The sequence below is a fragment of the Parasteatoda tepidariorum genome, chromosome 3, assembly GCF_043381705.1.
Source record: "Parasteatoda tepidariorum isolate YZ-2023 chromosome 3, CAS_Ptep_4.0, whole genome shotgun sequence".
Lineage (NCBI taxonomy): Eukaryota > Metazoa > Arthropoda > Arachnida > Araneae > Theridiidae > Parasteatoda > Parasteatoda tepidariorum.
Window position 1 is genome coordinate 83,469,776 of NC_092206.1, and position 16,309 is coordinate 83,486,084.

The 16,309-nt window shown below is 27.5% G+C and overlaps 1 protein-coding gene across 1 annotated transcript in view; it reads right to left on the bottom strand.

Moving 5' to 3' along the window:
* Positions 1-15,610, bottom strand: part of LOC107457554 (CAP-Gly domain-containing linker protein 1) — a 76,922-nt gene extending 61,312 nt beyond the window's left edge. Inside the window, exons 1-2 of the mRNA XM_043044937.2 lie at positions 15,228-15,610; positions 5,210-5,729 (exon numbers count right to left, since the gene is read on the bottom strand). Coding sequence (XP_042900871.1) covers positions 5,210-5,729; positions 15,228-15,270 — 563 coding nt within the window. The 5' untranslated portion in view covers positions 15,271-15,610. The remainder of the gene's footprint in view (positions 1-5,209; positions 5,730-15,227) is intronic.
* Between the last annotated feature and the right edge of the window lie 699 nt (positions 15,611-16,309).

Below are 16,309 nucleotides of genomic sequence, written 5' to 3' on the forward strand. Positions count from 1 at the left end.
TTCACATCAATTAATATTGCGAAATAAAACTGTTAATTTTATCTTTACAGTGCAACATTTCAATAAAAATAATATAAAATTCGTAGTTAATTTTATATTTATTTTTGTGTCACAAATTACTATTATTTATATCCAAAAAATATCTCCAAATTATAATAATAAAAATAGCATGTATGTGAATTTTCTAAATTAAATATTTTTTTAATATCATTTTTCATAATAATAAGATATCGTTATATATAATATATTATTATAAAAAATAAGAACTAAAACTTTTATTGAATCAACAAAACTCAAATATGAAATAAATACATCTTTAGATATTTTATTTTCAAGCGAAAGTAACTTCAGTGATATTACCATAGCAATTTTCATAAATAATAACAAAGTTCTGAGAAATTTTCTTAAAAGAACACACACTGAATTTTTTCATTTAAACAAAACGAAACTTGTAAATGTAACTTGTTTGTAAAAATAGATTCAATTTTTTAACATAGATCCTAGATTTAAAATATGTTGAGGCTACTTTGTTCCAATCGTTAAGCTTGTATTTAAGCAACAATAATTTGCAAAAAAAAGTTATAATTTTCTTAGACTACACCGAGAAAAAAATATGGTCAACACGATCATGTTCTGATAAAATGTACAGTGTTGGGAACACCAGAAAGGTCTGTAATTTTTACAGAATTTCATGGGCAATTGGAGACTATCAATTGAATATAGTTTAACGATAATTTTTTCTAAATTTTGTAATTTTATCATGATAACTGGTGGCATCAGAGTCATAAATTTTTTTTATATATTTTAAAAAATTATTTAATATTTCTGCAAAAAAGAAGAAGAAAGAAAAAGAAAATTTATTTTGTGTAGTTTTATTTAAGCTTAAAATGTTTTTATACGAATGCGTGTGTTCTACGTGTACATAAAAATAAATAGTTTTTTTTGTATTTATGAAAATAATTAACCTGAAACTGAAAAAAATAGTTTTTGATTTGACTTTGATCAGAAAACCTTTTCCTTGAAATTTATAAATTTCTGTCAAAATTAACCTAGATTATTAACTGATATGATTGGTATGATATATGAAAATAACGAAGAGTTGTAAAATATGAGGCACACTTTAAGCAAACTGTGACAAAAATACGTATATGCTAAAGCAAATTTACTATGCAACCACTAAACTCGGCAAGAAAAATAAAATATATATCTACATATTATTTCCATTTTAAATTACAACTTAAAGCTCATAAAATTATTTTATTTAATTCCTTAAACTTAATAAAATATTTTCTACGAATAAATAAATACTCATATTTCACTTTTGCTTATTTTAAATATAAAATGCTATCACCATTGCTTTGCTTAAATATAAAATTTCTAATAGACTGAAATAACTAGAACTTGTGATTTATAATGAAAGATATATATTAAATGAGTTTTATGACATATGAATACGATTGCAAAATTATTCGTTTTGAATAAAATGAATCTTTCATATGAGTTTTGTCGTGTATTTTTATTTTTAAGTCCAAAAAAAATTATAACCTAATAAAGAAACAGAAATAAATTATTTTTTATTAAACTATGCTAATTTCTTTCTGGATCACGTTATAAAATGTCACATTTATGGTGAAATCAGAAGCTTAAGTAGTAAATTTGTTATAGCTGACACTACTAACTAGCTTCAAAAACCAAGCAATCAACCTAGTTCAATTTATCAGTCGCTGACCTTTTCACTCCTAAACAATGGTCTCGTAAAACATGTTGCCCAAAATAAACGTTCTATTATAAATCTTCAATTTTAAACTTATTCTCGATTGTCTTGAACTTGTAACAATATTCAAATCCGCAGCAATTGTCACTTTTAAAGTACAGCTTTGAAACTTTCACCTTTAACTGTCTTTATTCCATTTGAAAATAATTCTTCCAAGAAAAATGTGAGAACAGAGCACTTTAATAGTGTAATTTACTGTCTGACGCACGTGACGTCATCAATCTGATGATAATATTGCATAAAAGCGTCCATTGTGAAGGATACAATGAGGTCTTTTAGAGCTATAAGCGTCTTTGTCACCGTTACTGTCACATGCGACACCTTTCTCAATGTTTATTTTACGCATATAAACTACTTAATCTTTGGTATTATAAGATATTCGTTACACCTTTCAACTTTCTAGTAAATACTGTGATTTAATCATCAAAGAAAAGCAACAAAAAAGTTTGTTTTTTGGATATTTAATCCTAGAAATTTAATTTCTACACCATATCAAAAGTTCGGTTGTATTTTCATTTAAAATGAAAAAAAAAAGTTTTATTATGTCCTTAAATTAAAACAATAATAATCATGGCAAAATCATCACTAATTAAACAACATTAATTTATAATGTAAGGTAACAATGTATATTTTTATTTAAAATTCCGTGGTAAATATTTTTTATATTTTTAATAGAAATTTGCTTTTTGGGCATCTAATCCTAGAAATTTAATTGCTATACCATATCAAAAGTTCGGTTGTATTTTCATCTAAAATGAAAAAAATGTGATATTAAGTTCTTAAATTAAAACAATAATATTCATGGCAAAATCATCACTAATTAAACAGCATTAATTTATAATGTAAGATAATAATGCATATTTTTATTTAAAATTCCTAGGTAAATATTTTTTATAGTTTCGCAATCTGAAGGGAAAAACGATTGATCAAAAATAACATTCCTGAGTAGAAGTAAAATAAAATAATTACAGATATCACTTAAAGCCTAATGATTGAATTTCACACACTAAATACGTATGTAATTAAATATACTTAAAAAAAGCATTATTTATATTTAAGGCATTATTCAACTGATTTGTTCTAAATTATAACAATAATGTCTATAGTCCTAACGTTATTAGGAAAAAGAAGAAATTAATCTCTAATTTTTCAATTATTATCAATAAGAGAAATTTATCTTTTTTTATTTATTTTAGTATTTATTTATTTAGTTTTTTTTGTGCATAAAATTCATTTTTAAAAATTCATTTTTATAATTAATTTTATAATCGTTACAATTATTTTTATAATCATTTTTATAAAATTCATTTTTATAAATGAGCAAAATTACTTGGCTTCACATAATTGGCTCGAATGAAATTGTAAAATATTAAGAAGTTAAGTATCACATTACAAGCTTAGTTCAACCCGATTTGTTAATTAAGTTCTTGGTACCACATTCTTTGGATAGATTTACATTTAAGATCAAAAATCTAAATCTGCGAAAAAGATTTATTAAGAAAAATAGGTCCTTGTGACCTGCTTCAGTAACTTAATCGAAAGATAACATTCAAACATTAAATTACTTTATTATTTCAGAAATTAAATTCCTACTAACAAGCATTTGGTAAAAAAATATCTAGGTAGAAATAAGAAATAAATAAAATACATATTAAAGAAGGATGAACTTTTTCTATTAAATAGTTTATTGAGGTCATCAGCACTGGTTATATTTAGCCTCTTTAATCTTTGCGATGCATTTCAGATAAATACTAAGAGAAATTCCTTTTAAGATAGAACATGAAACTAATCTAGTATTATTACGAAGATCTTCCAATTTTTGGTAAGGGATACTCAATGTTCACAGGTCAAGTTCAAATGATAAACACAATCGTGTGTTTTATTTCGCCTACCTTAGTTACGACCTACGCACCCTAGTTTCTTGAATTTATTTTGGCGTTGAGGCTTCCACGGGTACTTCTATTTATTACGAACAAAACGTAGTAACTTTTTTTAAAGAAAATTTAAGTTTTATAATAAGTTAGTTGCACTGTTTTAGCCCATTCTACACAAAAATATTTCCTTAACTGTTATTTCTTCCTCTGTAAATACTAGTGACTTATACGCAGAGACCATAACATTTTTCAAAGACCACCGAAAAATGTAGCTAAATATTTACGCAATTATCCCCACCTATAATCAGTTTTTTGAAGAAATGCAAACATGAGTAAGGTCACGAATCTCTCTCTTCTAGAGATAAGCAACACAAGGAATAGCACTTTCTTAAACCTGTGATAAGTTCACGATATAATAATGATAAATTAGCACCTCTTCGGAATTATGTGCTTCAAGTGTTAAGATAAAAAATTTTTTCTCCTACCTCAATTACTTTAAAATTAATTTTCAGAAATTTAAGTAACTAGCCTAAGCATCTCGAAATTGATTAAAGGATACGGTTAGTGTAAAATGCTTAATAGTAACAATTTTGAACAAAATTTATCCTCATTAATTTTTTAAAGCTTAAATTTTTTCGAATAAAAATTATGTTTGAGTGGATGAAAGTTTCAAGTAAATTTTAGTAGATTAACTTTAAAGTTAATCTGTTGACGATAGAAAAGATTATTATGCTTTGTCTTTATTTTCTCTCCGTTGCTCTACCAATTGTATAAAATATAAAATCTTTATACTGGCTACACACTGAAGAGGCAAGCAATAAGAAAGAGGCATACAGGTGATAAATTTCTATACTTATGTAAGTAAGGATGCGCAGAGTTGATGTGCGCATTCTAATGCAAAAGTATGGGAAGCTGCCTCTCGTATGTCTATTACTTTACGCTTGTATCCTCAGTGTGCCGTTTGCTTTACTTTTATTGAAACTGTTCGAATCCCAGGGCATCTTGGCCTTTTAATTTGGTTCCAATAACAAAGATTTTAAAGGAAAAGGTACAGTCTGTTCATATTCCAATCAATAAGATTTGAAAATTTTCTTCTTTTAGTATCCAGAAGCACGAAGGTTCTCAGAATTTAATAACTATGCAAAAGCAACGAATGCTATATGCTTGTATAAGACTAGAATAAGATTTGCTCAATAATGCTTTTCCTAAAAAAAAACATCTTCCAACAAGTTTCTAATTTGAGACATTAGCACTGTATTTCACATGAATGTAGTGTGCTGTAATTGCATAATTGGAATTTCTTTTTTCTCGTTCTAATGCCCTCCCCACCTGTATTGACATTCGATAATTTAGGCGTATAAGGACAGATTTGTTAGCCACTCTTTCAGGGACACCATATTAAGTGGGCCACCGTTGCTCCCACAATAAGGACAGATAATACAGAGAATGAAAGAACAGCCATGGCTTGTCCGGGATTCGAACCCAGAACCTTTCTGATGCAAGACCAGTTCCCTGACCCCTACACAGTCATGTCGGCTCATAAATGGAATATTGAATTTACCTTTTTCCGGCAACAGTTCCATCATTCTTGCCCAAAGGATCATCTAGTTCTACCCCAGCCCATTCTCCAGCTGCAAACTCTGTATGTCCAATATACCGGAGATATCCAGTTTTGGGTAGACCAGTTGAACTGGAAATAGTCACTCTATCACCTTCCCTCAAGTTTCTAGCTCCGGGTGATGGTGTTCTGGTTGGTGTGAGACATCTTTGAATGGGTGGTGGCGTTGGTGAATCACACATCATTTTGCCAGATGGTGAAGTGGCGTGAACCAATGGATATCTGGTTAGTTTGTGTGGTCTTGCAAAAACTCCACGTTTTGTTTCACACTGAAAGTATCGAACCCCCGCAACGGAGCCATCGTTTTTACCTGAATGGTCATCGAGTACCACTCCGGCCCAATCACCGGGGGAGAACTGTACCTCACCTAGGTACTGGATGTAGCCTGGTTTTGTACCATTCACCCAAACTCGATCACCAATGATGAAATCATCTACGTTTTCTGTGAGGATTATATCTGAATCTGAAAAGAGTATAAAAAAAACATGTTGTTATTAACTAGTATTGTTTTGAAAAAAATTAAGATTGCATAGTAACTCACATATAAACATAAATTTTTAATTTGTTAACACAAAATAAAAAATTTAAACTACTCTCATTGGTGTAATTCTCTGATTTCTAAAATACTTTACCAACTTTAAACAATCTCTTTAAACAACACTCTTTAATAAAACATTTTGGGATATAATTTTTCAGATTCACCATACTTAAATAATCAAAAATTTCAATCAATTGCATGAAATGTAAGTTTGTTCAGAGAATGTAGGTCTCTCCGTCTAATTCCGTAGTTCAATTAATAGTTAGAGCTAACTAATAAGCATAATCCTTCGAGCAATTAAGACTAGCTGGTATGGTATGTGAAAATCATACCATAAGATCAAAAGTAATTCAGAGTAACGTCTTTCTTGGTCTTTTTTAACTCACCATCTGTACAATTTAATTTTTATTTGTCTGTACCACAAATGATTGATAAAATCGATATAAATGCATAAAAAGTTCTTAATTCGTTATAACTCTGAAATAAGTTTAAAAGAGTTATGTGATAATATTTAGCAGTTGATTTTCCTTAAAGGCGAGAACGTTGCGTACAAAACGAAAGAAAAAAGAAGCATACATATTCAAGTAAACAGACTGACATTTATATTACTAACACCTTTTGTTGTTTTATTTTAATACTAGTATTAACATCATAAGAACAAATATGACATAACATCAAAAAAGAGAAAGAAAAAAAAACTGAAATATTCATCAGAAATGGGCGTGGTTCACATTGGTGAAATATATTTCATTTAATGCATTACTTCTCCTATTTGGGTCGAGGGCGACCAAACAGTAAAATTCACTATCATTACCTCTGTCTTATTATCGAAGAATTTCTATAGTTTTGCGTGCTGTTTTATTGCACCATAAAGAATTACTTAGTTCCTACCAAAACTTTGAAGTATTTGCATAAAATTAGTAACCGTTAGAGTAATTCCGACAAAGAGCTAATCCGACTAATGTAATCTTTTTATCTTACATCAGGCTTTCTATTTAATTGGCCTTTCACATCAACAAATTACCCCTAAATTGTTTAAAATTAGTAAAAAACAAACTGGTTAATTGGGTGATTTATTAGCTAATTTATGTGATTTGCATATCCTGCATAATGAATACCCTATTTCTGTTCATGAGAAATGTAGAAACTTAATGAGTTTAGTTAGCAGATAGTTTATTCATGCATCAGTTTAAATGTCTTAGAAGTTACTATTATTATTTGACAAAGTACTACTAGATTTGAGCGCATTTTAAACAATGAATCTAAGAAAAAAAATCTTAGCTACTAATTGCAATTAAATTCTTTGTCAGTTCGCTTATTAATTTCTCATAAGTACTGAATATAATTTATGGCAAATTGCAGATCAAGATTTCTTGTATTGTTTCCTTTGTAAATGTAATCTACTGTATTCTAATAGAGCAATACTTTAAAGTTATTATTTTGGCAAAATAAATGTGTGGGAAGTGTAGTTTGAATCCTCCGGTGACTTTTTCTTTTCTAGAAGAAGACTTAGATATTGGATTAAAGTAATTAAATAATGTTTCTAAGCCGTCCAAGGCCGGAAATTGTCAGGAACTAACAAGGTTGATATTGCATATTGACCCGCGGTGGCCCAACCAAGGTAAAAAGGCACAACTTTAAATCTAAAGCAAAATTTCGGAAATACAAATTTTTAATAAAATTAAAATATTATTTTCTTTTTTTTTTCAAATTCCATTTCCTCTTTGAAAACAAAATACGTAATGCAAATTGCCGAAATCTTTGTTCTAGGCCTTTCTTTTCAGTTGAATACGGACTTAATTTTCACCTTAACTTTTCCAGGTTGCAAGCTTTTTCCTATCTTTAATTAAGAGCTTCAGCAATTGAAAACGCATGCAGACATTTTAGAGCCATTAGAAACGAATGAAGATAAAGTAATTGTTGATAGTTAAGCATACAGGGTGATAATAATATTTGTTGATAGTTGTACGTAGAGAGTGTTCAAAACAAACTGAAGGTTTTTTTTAAAAAAATGTTTACCAGGGAAACGGTTAAGGTAAAATAAACAGTAATTGCTGAAAATTCATAGACAAATTTCATTTCCTGAACGGGAATAAATTTTATTTCCCGAATTCTGATTTTAGTTCAAAAAATCTTCGACAGATAGCGCTATAACTTCCCTCTACTATTCTTTCCGTTACGTTAGTTGATTGCAGTTGTGGCTAACGATGGACATTTCAAAAATATAGTCATAAGACATATATTCATACGGAATTTCGAATATTTGCAAGTTATTTTTCTTCGATTTAAAGATTTTCCTACTTGTGTCAATTTTTTTCTCTACTAAAATCAAAAACTCTGAAAATATTATTTCTGATCTATTACAATTACTGTTTATGAACCTTAACCGTTTCCCCGTTATAAATTTTTGAATTCTGTCAGTTTAATTTAATGCAACCTGTAATGGCATATTTAACATACGGATTTTTTCTCTTAATTTTTTTCTTGACAACTATTTCTTTTATCTTCAACAGCCTGTCAAGTGGCTAAACTTACTGAAAGATGTTGTTCGAACCTTTTCACTTCGAATTTCTACTTTAAAATATTCATTATTGTTAGATCTTTTTTTTTGTTGCATTTTTTGTTACATTATCTGACAATCTTTGTCATAGTATTGAAAGTTTTCTTTTCTTAAGCGATAAATAAGACAGGGCTGGTTTCGGAATTCAATTTTAGTCCTGTAATCGTGCCTAAGACTCTGACAAATTCAACACGCTCAACCGATTTTATTCTAGATGGCAACAGCAATAAAGTAGAAATCTATGGGTATGCGAGAAGCAAAAAATTTTGTCTTCAGCAGGCACCCAATTAAAATTATTATCAGAACCAGACTGCATTTCCTAGTAATTAAATGATTAGTAACCATGATTTAAAATTAGCTGCTAAAAATTATTACGCGACTGTCTGATTTCTTCTTCTAATCATGTTTCATTTCATAAAGCTTTGGAATTTTTCGCTAATGTTGGGTGCGAAATAATTACCATAAAACTCATTCAACAAAGGAACCATAAAATTTGCGTTGGTTTATTACATATTCATATTTTTATTGACCTTCAAAATCGGTGCTTGAAAAATGGAAAAATTAGCAAGTAATTGTTTTTGGTTCTACCTCATCGCTCACATTTGCATAAAAGAAAACATAAATACTAAAATAATGAGCTGGACAGTGAGGAATAGAAAACTGGGAATACAGCCAAATACTCATGTCAGTTAGGCGTAAAAAAATGACTTACATAATTAAATTAACACAATACTTTCTACTTTATTCTGTTTACTTCATTTATTCATTTAAATTTTACAATAATTTTTAGTTTTAACACTAGCATTTTTTAGTAAAAAAAAGCTAATAGAAAGTTAAATTTTTTTTAAATTAATATTAAAATAGATCATATTTTAATTTGTATTTAAATGAAACTATGATATACGATAGACTTAAAATAAATCTGAAAGGAAAGATAAAGCTAAAGCAAAGTTTTGATGGATAACTTTGCATACTTTATACAAAATACTTTGCTTACTTTAAAAATATTTTAATGCTAATAATTTCTTTAACATTATTGATTCACAATCTTAAATTCTGAAAGCAATAACTAAATGTGTAGTTCTTATTATCACACGTTTAGAAAAAAATACAAACCTGAAAAAGTAAATTTCGCCGAATAAATGTCTTTATGCCATGGTCTAAGGTGTATTGGTAAAGTTACCAAATTTCACCACATTTATCAAATTTTATTATGTATTATAAAACCATATTTTAGAGTAATTTTACTAAAATCATTACCAACGAGCTTTGATAAAAAAATACCGAACTTTTATGTGTTTTCTTTGAGAAAAAACATGACAAATTTTACCATATTGTGGTAGTTTTAACAGTACATTTTTTCTCAGTGTACTGATTACCATTTTTTCTATTATTATTGTATTGACGAATCGAATTAACATTCTTTGCTTTCACCAGTGATTATACTCCGTTATTAAAGGACATCTAATAACTGAGCAGTTTTCCCTGGACCACGGGACTGTATCATCAAGAACCGGTTGTAGTAAAAACCACCGGGTTGTTGTATTAAAAAATATGTATATTTATAAACAGTTTTCTACTTAATATTTAACGATATGGCTAATATGTCACGATATAACCATGATATTATTGATTTTTTTTGTTATTATATTGGAGACAATTCTGTACATGATATGGCTAATATATCATAATATAATCATAATAGTATTGTAAACCAAAAAAATATTTAAAAAAAAATAAAATATCAAAATGACATTGCCGAAAATAATTAAGTGGTTTCTATAAAAAGAACTTGAGTAACGAAAACCTTACACATTTTGCCAAGCATTTGAAGTGATAGAGTTCTCTAAATAAGAAAGTATTTACATTTTTTAAACTATAAAAGACCAGTTACGTTCCCAAATTGTAAACAAAATCAAATACGTTAAAAAAAAGAAAATAAAGATATGTTTAAACGATTTGATTCCTTCTATTAAATAAGTTATATTTAAAAATGAATTCTAGAATTCTGTAAAATCAAGAACGAAAACATCATTTATACAAAATGGAAAGTAAGTAAATCTTGAGCACAACCAGCGACTGTAAACTGAAGCAAGAATCACGTTCAGTTCATTTTCAAAATAAAATTAATATTATTTTAAGAAAAATGAAATACAATCCATTTATCTTATTAAATGCATTTGTACTTTTTAAAATTCTGTAAATCATTATATTCTAATCACAAATATTGTAGCAAATATGATTTATCTCAACTTAACAATATAATTCGTGTATTTTTCATTTATAAAAGTTTATTTACTTCTTTTATTAATATTTATGAAGGGACTAACGACTAAAAATTTTTAAAGTTGTATAAAAACCATAGAAACGAACCCTAAAAGATTTAGTGCCGCTATTTATATTGACATAATTATTACAAAATTTCAAAATATTGATTGGATTGCCATTCAATGAAATAAAATAAAAACTAAAGGCGAAAAACTCGTTTCGGACTTCAAATCTTGCAGAAATAATTGACAGCTCATCATCGTATGCCAATTGAAAAAAAAAAATTTTATTCAATTTTTAATTAATTTCTACGCAGTGAGTATGAAAGTTCGAATGACATCCTGAGAACCTGTCCAACTTATCTCTCCTTACAAGACACAGCATCCCTTTTTACAAACAGAGCCCTCCGGCTTCCGCTAAACAGAAGGGATTGCTTACTATCTTAGTCAGTGATTCCAAAAAAGGACTAAAAAAGAATCTAAGCAACTGTGACGTAACATATTCGCCCTTTCTTCTTCACTCGCCAGACGCTGAAAAAGAAGCATTTTTCTTTGGTTTTTCTTTAAGAATTGCGGTGTATACGTGAGGCACCTAAGGGTTGGACCGAGTTTCGCCCTGGCTGTGCTTTGTTTTTAATTGCATCTTTCATAACTTTTGGCTTTTCATAAGCATCGTTATCCTTTTTTTTTTCTTTTCTTATTTGGTGAATTTTGACCCAAACGCCTTAACGATATCAAGAATTTACTTTATCTTTATTGATATCTTTATTACTGGAAAATAAGCATTATTTTATGTTATTTTGTTTGTCCAATTGTACTTAGAATAAATATTTTAATATGAGAATTAATATCGACATCAGACGACAAATAATATGATAATGATATGACACTATATCAAGTGAAAAATTAGCCTTTCAAATGTGTGAATGGTATCTATGGGTATACTTCGATGTATAATTGAATCGAAAACATTGCGTTTATGATCAAGGAATCCTCTATTGTTATTAATAGCTAATAAGCACTCTTATATATATATATTATTTTGTTTCTCTAATTGTAGTTATAATTAGCATTTTATTATAATAATTATGATCGATATCAAAAGGCAAATAATAGGATAATGATGTGACACTATATCAGGTGAAAGATCGACCTTTCAAATGTGTGAATGATATCTATGGAAATATTTCGATTTATAATTGAATTGAAAACATTGTGTTTATGATCAAGGATTCCTCTATCTTCATCAATAGCAAATAAGCACTCATTTATATTATTTTGTTTTTCGAATTGTAGTTATAATTAGTATTTTAATGCAATAACTATGATCGATATCAAAAGGTAAATAATAGGATAATGATGTGACATTATATCGGGTAAAAATATGCACCGTTCCGTTGCCTGAATGATATCTATGGAAATATTTCGTTTTATACTTGAATCAAAAACATAGTGTTTATGATCAAGGATTTTTCTATATTTACTACAGTTATAATTAGCTTCTTAATATAATAATTCATGTTGATATCAAAAACCAAATAATAGGGTAATGATGTGACACTATATCAGGTAAAAATATGCTCTTTTCAAATGTGTGAATGATATTTAGGAAAATACTTCAGTTATTAATTGCTTTAGAAACGTTGGTTTTATTTTGTCAAAGCTTCTTTCAATTTAAATTATTTATTGAAAAGTTTTAATTATTTGTAAATTGAAGTTAAAATGAAAATTTAAAAAAATCATATTTGAATAAACTGATGCCAGACAGTGAAAGATGTGCGTAGATTCTTAAAATAAATCTCTATCAGAAAGAAATCTTGCTTTTATTAAACCAACGAAGAATATGTGTATATATAAACTTTTCTTGAAACAAGAATAATATGTGAATTTTGCTTCTAAGCATTTATAAGAATTATCTAAATAGACAACTGTTTCTATTACAGAAAAGAAAAATAGTAAATGCTTAAACAATAATATCAATGATTAATATCAAAAACTTGTTTTTTGTGATTTTCGAAAAAACGTCCAAAGTGTTTAGGACTATTTTTTTTAAACTAAATGCCAATTTAACGTGACAAATTAAACTAAATATTTTGAAAATTTTAGCACTATTAATTTAAAGCAAAACCCCATTTAATTCATAAAATATAGTATAATTTGAAACAAGTCTCTGAAATATTTCCGGGATCAGTTATAAGGAATAAAACATAGTAAATAAAGCAGATTTATTTTTTCAGATAATTAACAAATTAACAATGTTTTTAACAATAAAAGTTTTAAAAAATAACTTCACTTTTTAACTAGAAGAAATTTACTACTCAGATGAAAAGATTCTGGCATCTTGTAAATAAATTATACTTTTAGCATTATAAGTGTTAAAGAACCTGTTTTGTTTTTATGAACTCAAGACAAAGGGCAAAATGAACTCAACCACTTCTGTTTACAAAAACAAGTTTTTTTCTGACCCCAAGATGACCAACATCATTAGAAATAAACGAGATTAATTATTTAAAAGACAAATTATCACATCTGTAGCTTTATTATGTAATAGATTTTGTAAATAACTATTGCTATTTTTCAGAAAACTTGTTTTTATACCGACAACAAATTTGCTGTGAATTGAAAATAAAGTAAAAACAAGAATTTTCTGAATAAATGCAAGATGATTGAAAAAAAAAATAATAATACCAATAGTTATGCATATTATTTATGAAGTCTCTGGAGCAAAATTACCAACATATACTGTAAAAATTCCTAAACAAATTACGGTAAAAAGCAGCGGCACTCAGGGAGCCAATTCAAATCTGATATACTGTTTTTTTTTTCATTAAAATTTAGTGTAAAATCACTAAATCACTGTCATTAAGTAAATACCACTATAAAGTTTGCAGATTTATAATTTAAAATTATAGATTATAAATTTTTTAAATTTTGTGAAATATGCAGATTATAAATTTTACGATAAAATGGATTTTACGGATGCTGTACTCAGGGACCCATTTTTTTTTACCGTTATTTGATCCTAAAGTTTTGAGAATTATTATCTACCCAATTAAAAACCTTGAAGCATGTAAACCATCATTTCCTCCAAATTTGCCGTAGCTTTAATATTTGATAATAAAGCCCTAAATTGAAACCATATTATCATATTTCTTAAGATTTTTCACATGTTCCTATGGTTCAGTTAGAGCAGAAATATGATTTAATTATTCACTTAATAAAGGTTGTAACAAATTTGCACCGTTTAATACTTGTTTAATGCTGAACCATTCTTTGATAAATATTTCTTGATAAAATGACTAATTGCTCAAATCTTTAAAAACCTGTAGTGTGGGTCACTATAACAAAAGTATACATTGTTTAAAATTTTCTGATGAAACCATGTGGTATTTATCATACAGCGGTATATATCTTAATACCTAGTCACGATCCACCGAAAGACTCATTAATTTTACTTTAAGAAAAATCTTGTGGTTTTCAGTAAAAAACGGAAGTAGTTATTGACACAGATGTTTTTTAGTCTTCATTGATTAATGAATTTTCTTATATATAAAAAGACATATAGTGCCTAAAAGAAAATTTAATTGATAAAATATTAGACCATTAAAAATTTCTTTCATTAAATTATTGTTAAAGAAATGTTTATTATTAAAATATTTAAATTAAATGTATAACAAACAAAATTCCTATTTTTGAAAATACTTTTTAAAACTGCCAAACGGTGGAGATTTACACCTAAAAACAATGGAGCAATCAAAAGTAAAAGTAATTAAGTAAATGAAAAACCATTTCTACATATAACATGTAACATGTGCAGCTCGTCATATTTAATGATTAGTATTTTCGTTAAGAATATTATAAAGGATAACTATTATATAAATTGTATCAAATAAATTTTATCTTTTGTTTTAACATGTTTATAATCATCTACTGTATTTTACAAAGAAGCATAAATTATAAATGACGAATCAAATTTTAAAGTATAATTTTGAAAAGTCTTTCTCAGTTAAATAATTACCGCCATAATAGCAAATATTATTGACTAAACCACTCTTTTTAAATGAAAAAAAACTAGTCATAGGTCTAAAATAGTGTAATTTTTTTTAAATATAAATATGATAAAAATATATTTAATATCTTTAACAATTACTCAAAATAAATTAATAAATTTTGCATAGCATAATTATAATAGTTTGTTTTTGTAATTTGTTATATCACGAATATTTTTAGTATTGTATATTATTCCTATTTTAAAACTGGTTTTTACAATTATAAGCAGTTTTGCTAGGACTAATTTAAAAAAATACATTCTGAAAAAAAAAAGCAAATGAGCATACATTTTTATGCACCACACTTAAAAGTAGGTACTTATAAAATAATTTATAGGCACTTTATAAAATAGTTTATAGGTATTTTAAAAAATAACAAGTTACATAAATAAAATTGATTAATTAACTCAATTAACCTAAAAAAATCAGATTGTATGATAAAATTGGAATATAATGTATTAAAAGTACAGTTCTGTTTACAGTGTAAACAAAATATACAAATGATGAAACAAGATAAAAACAAAACAAATAATGTAAACAAATGTACCTCTGCTTTTCGGGCGATCCAAGTCCATGTCGGATGAAGGCATTTTTAGTTGTACTCTGTTTCTCAGGATAAAACTCTATTGAGACAAATCTTCGTAATCACGCCCTCTATCGGAAAGCGTAGGCGACACTTTTGGAAACAAATTTAGAAATCACCTGTTCTTTACGGGCTTCTTTGGCGACAAATTCTACTAATTCGTCTTTATTTGGTTCTTTATATCCTACGTAATGACTTGAGACAGATCTGGTTTTCCAAAAATATTCGTTGAAACGATGTGTTAATTCGAAGATTATACAAAAATAACTACTTTTTCGGTAATTTACTCGACGTTTGAAAGAAATAACGCACTGTAGGTTGCAGGTATAGTTCCGGTTTGCATTGGATAAGATTAAAAAAAAACTTGATAGTATCGAAGTGATGCGAAATAATTTGTTTCGAAAATAGATGACTAAGTGATGCTTGCGTGATAACGTCATAATCTAATTAACTGATTTTATCTTCGAATAAATTTAGTTGTCGGGTAAATGAGAGAACTGATTTCTCGAGATAATGGCTATATACGTAATAATACGTCCTTAAATGCCATTAAAATGTTGCATAATTTTTTAATGTTATTATTTTCTATGTAATTTAAAAGTTTTATTTATTGCAAACATGAAATTTGAAATATGTAAGTTTTTTTAAGGTTTGAAAATTGATTTTTTTAATGCTTTTTGTATAGTTTTTGTGTGTTTAACCCGTTGAATGTGTGTTTCGCAAGCGGGGCACGATGAATTTCTAATAATGGCAGCTGAAGGTTCAAGAAAACGTATTTTTAAAATATAGTTGTCTTCAAAAAATTTGTCAAAGTCTGTAAAAGTTATATGCTACTGAATACATTACGTATAGATATTATGGGACATTTAAATAATTTAAATTTAAAATTACAGGAAGATGATTGTACTTTTCCAATTATAACAAACCGTTCATTTTTTGTGAGCAAACAAATACTTTTTTATCTCAATTTTGAAGAAACAAAATAAACACTTTTTTAAGAGAAAGCCAAAATCAAATCAATAATACTCCAAATTATAATAGATTTA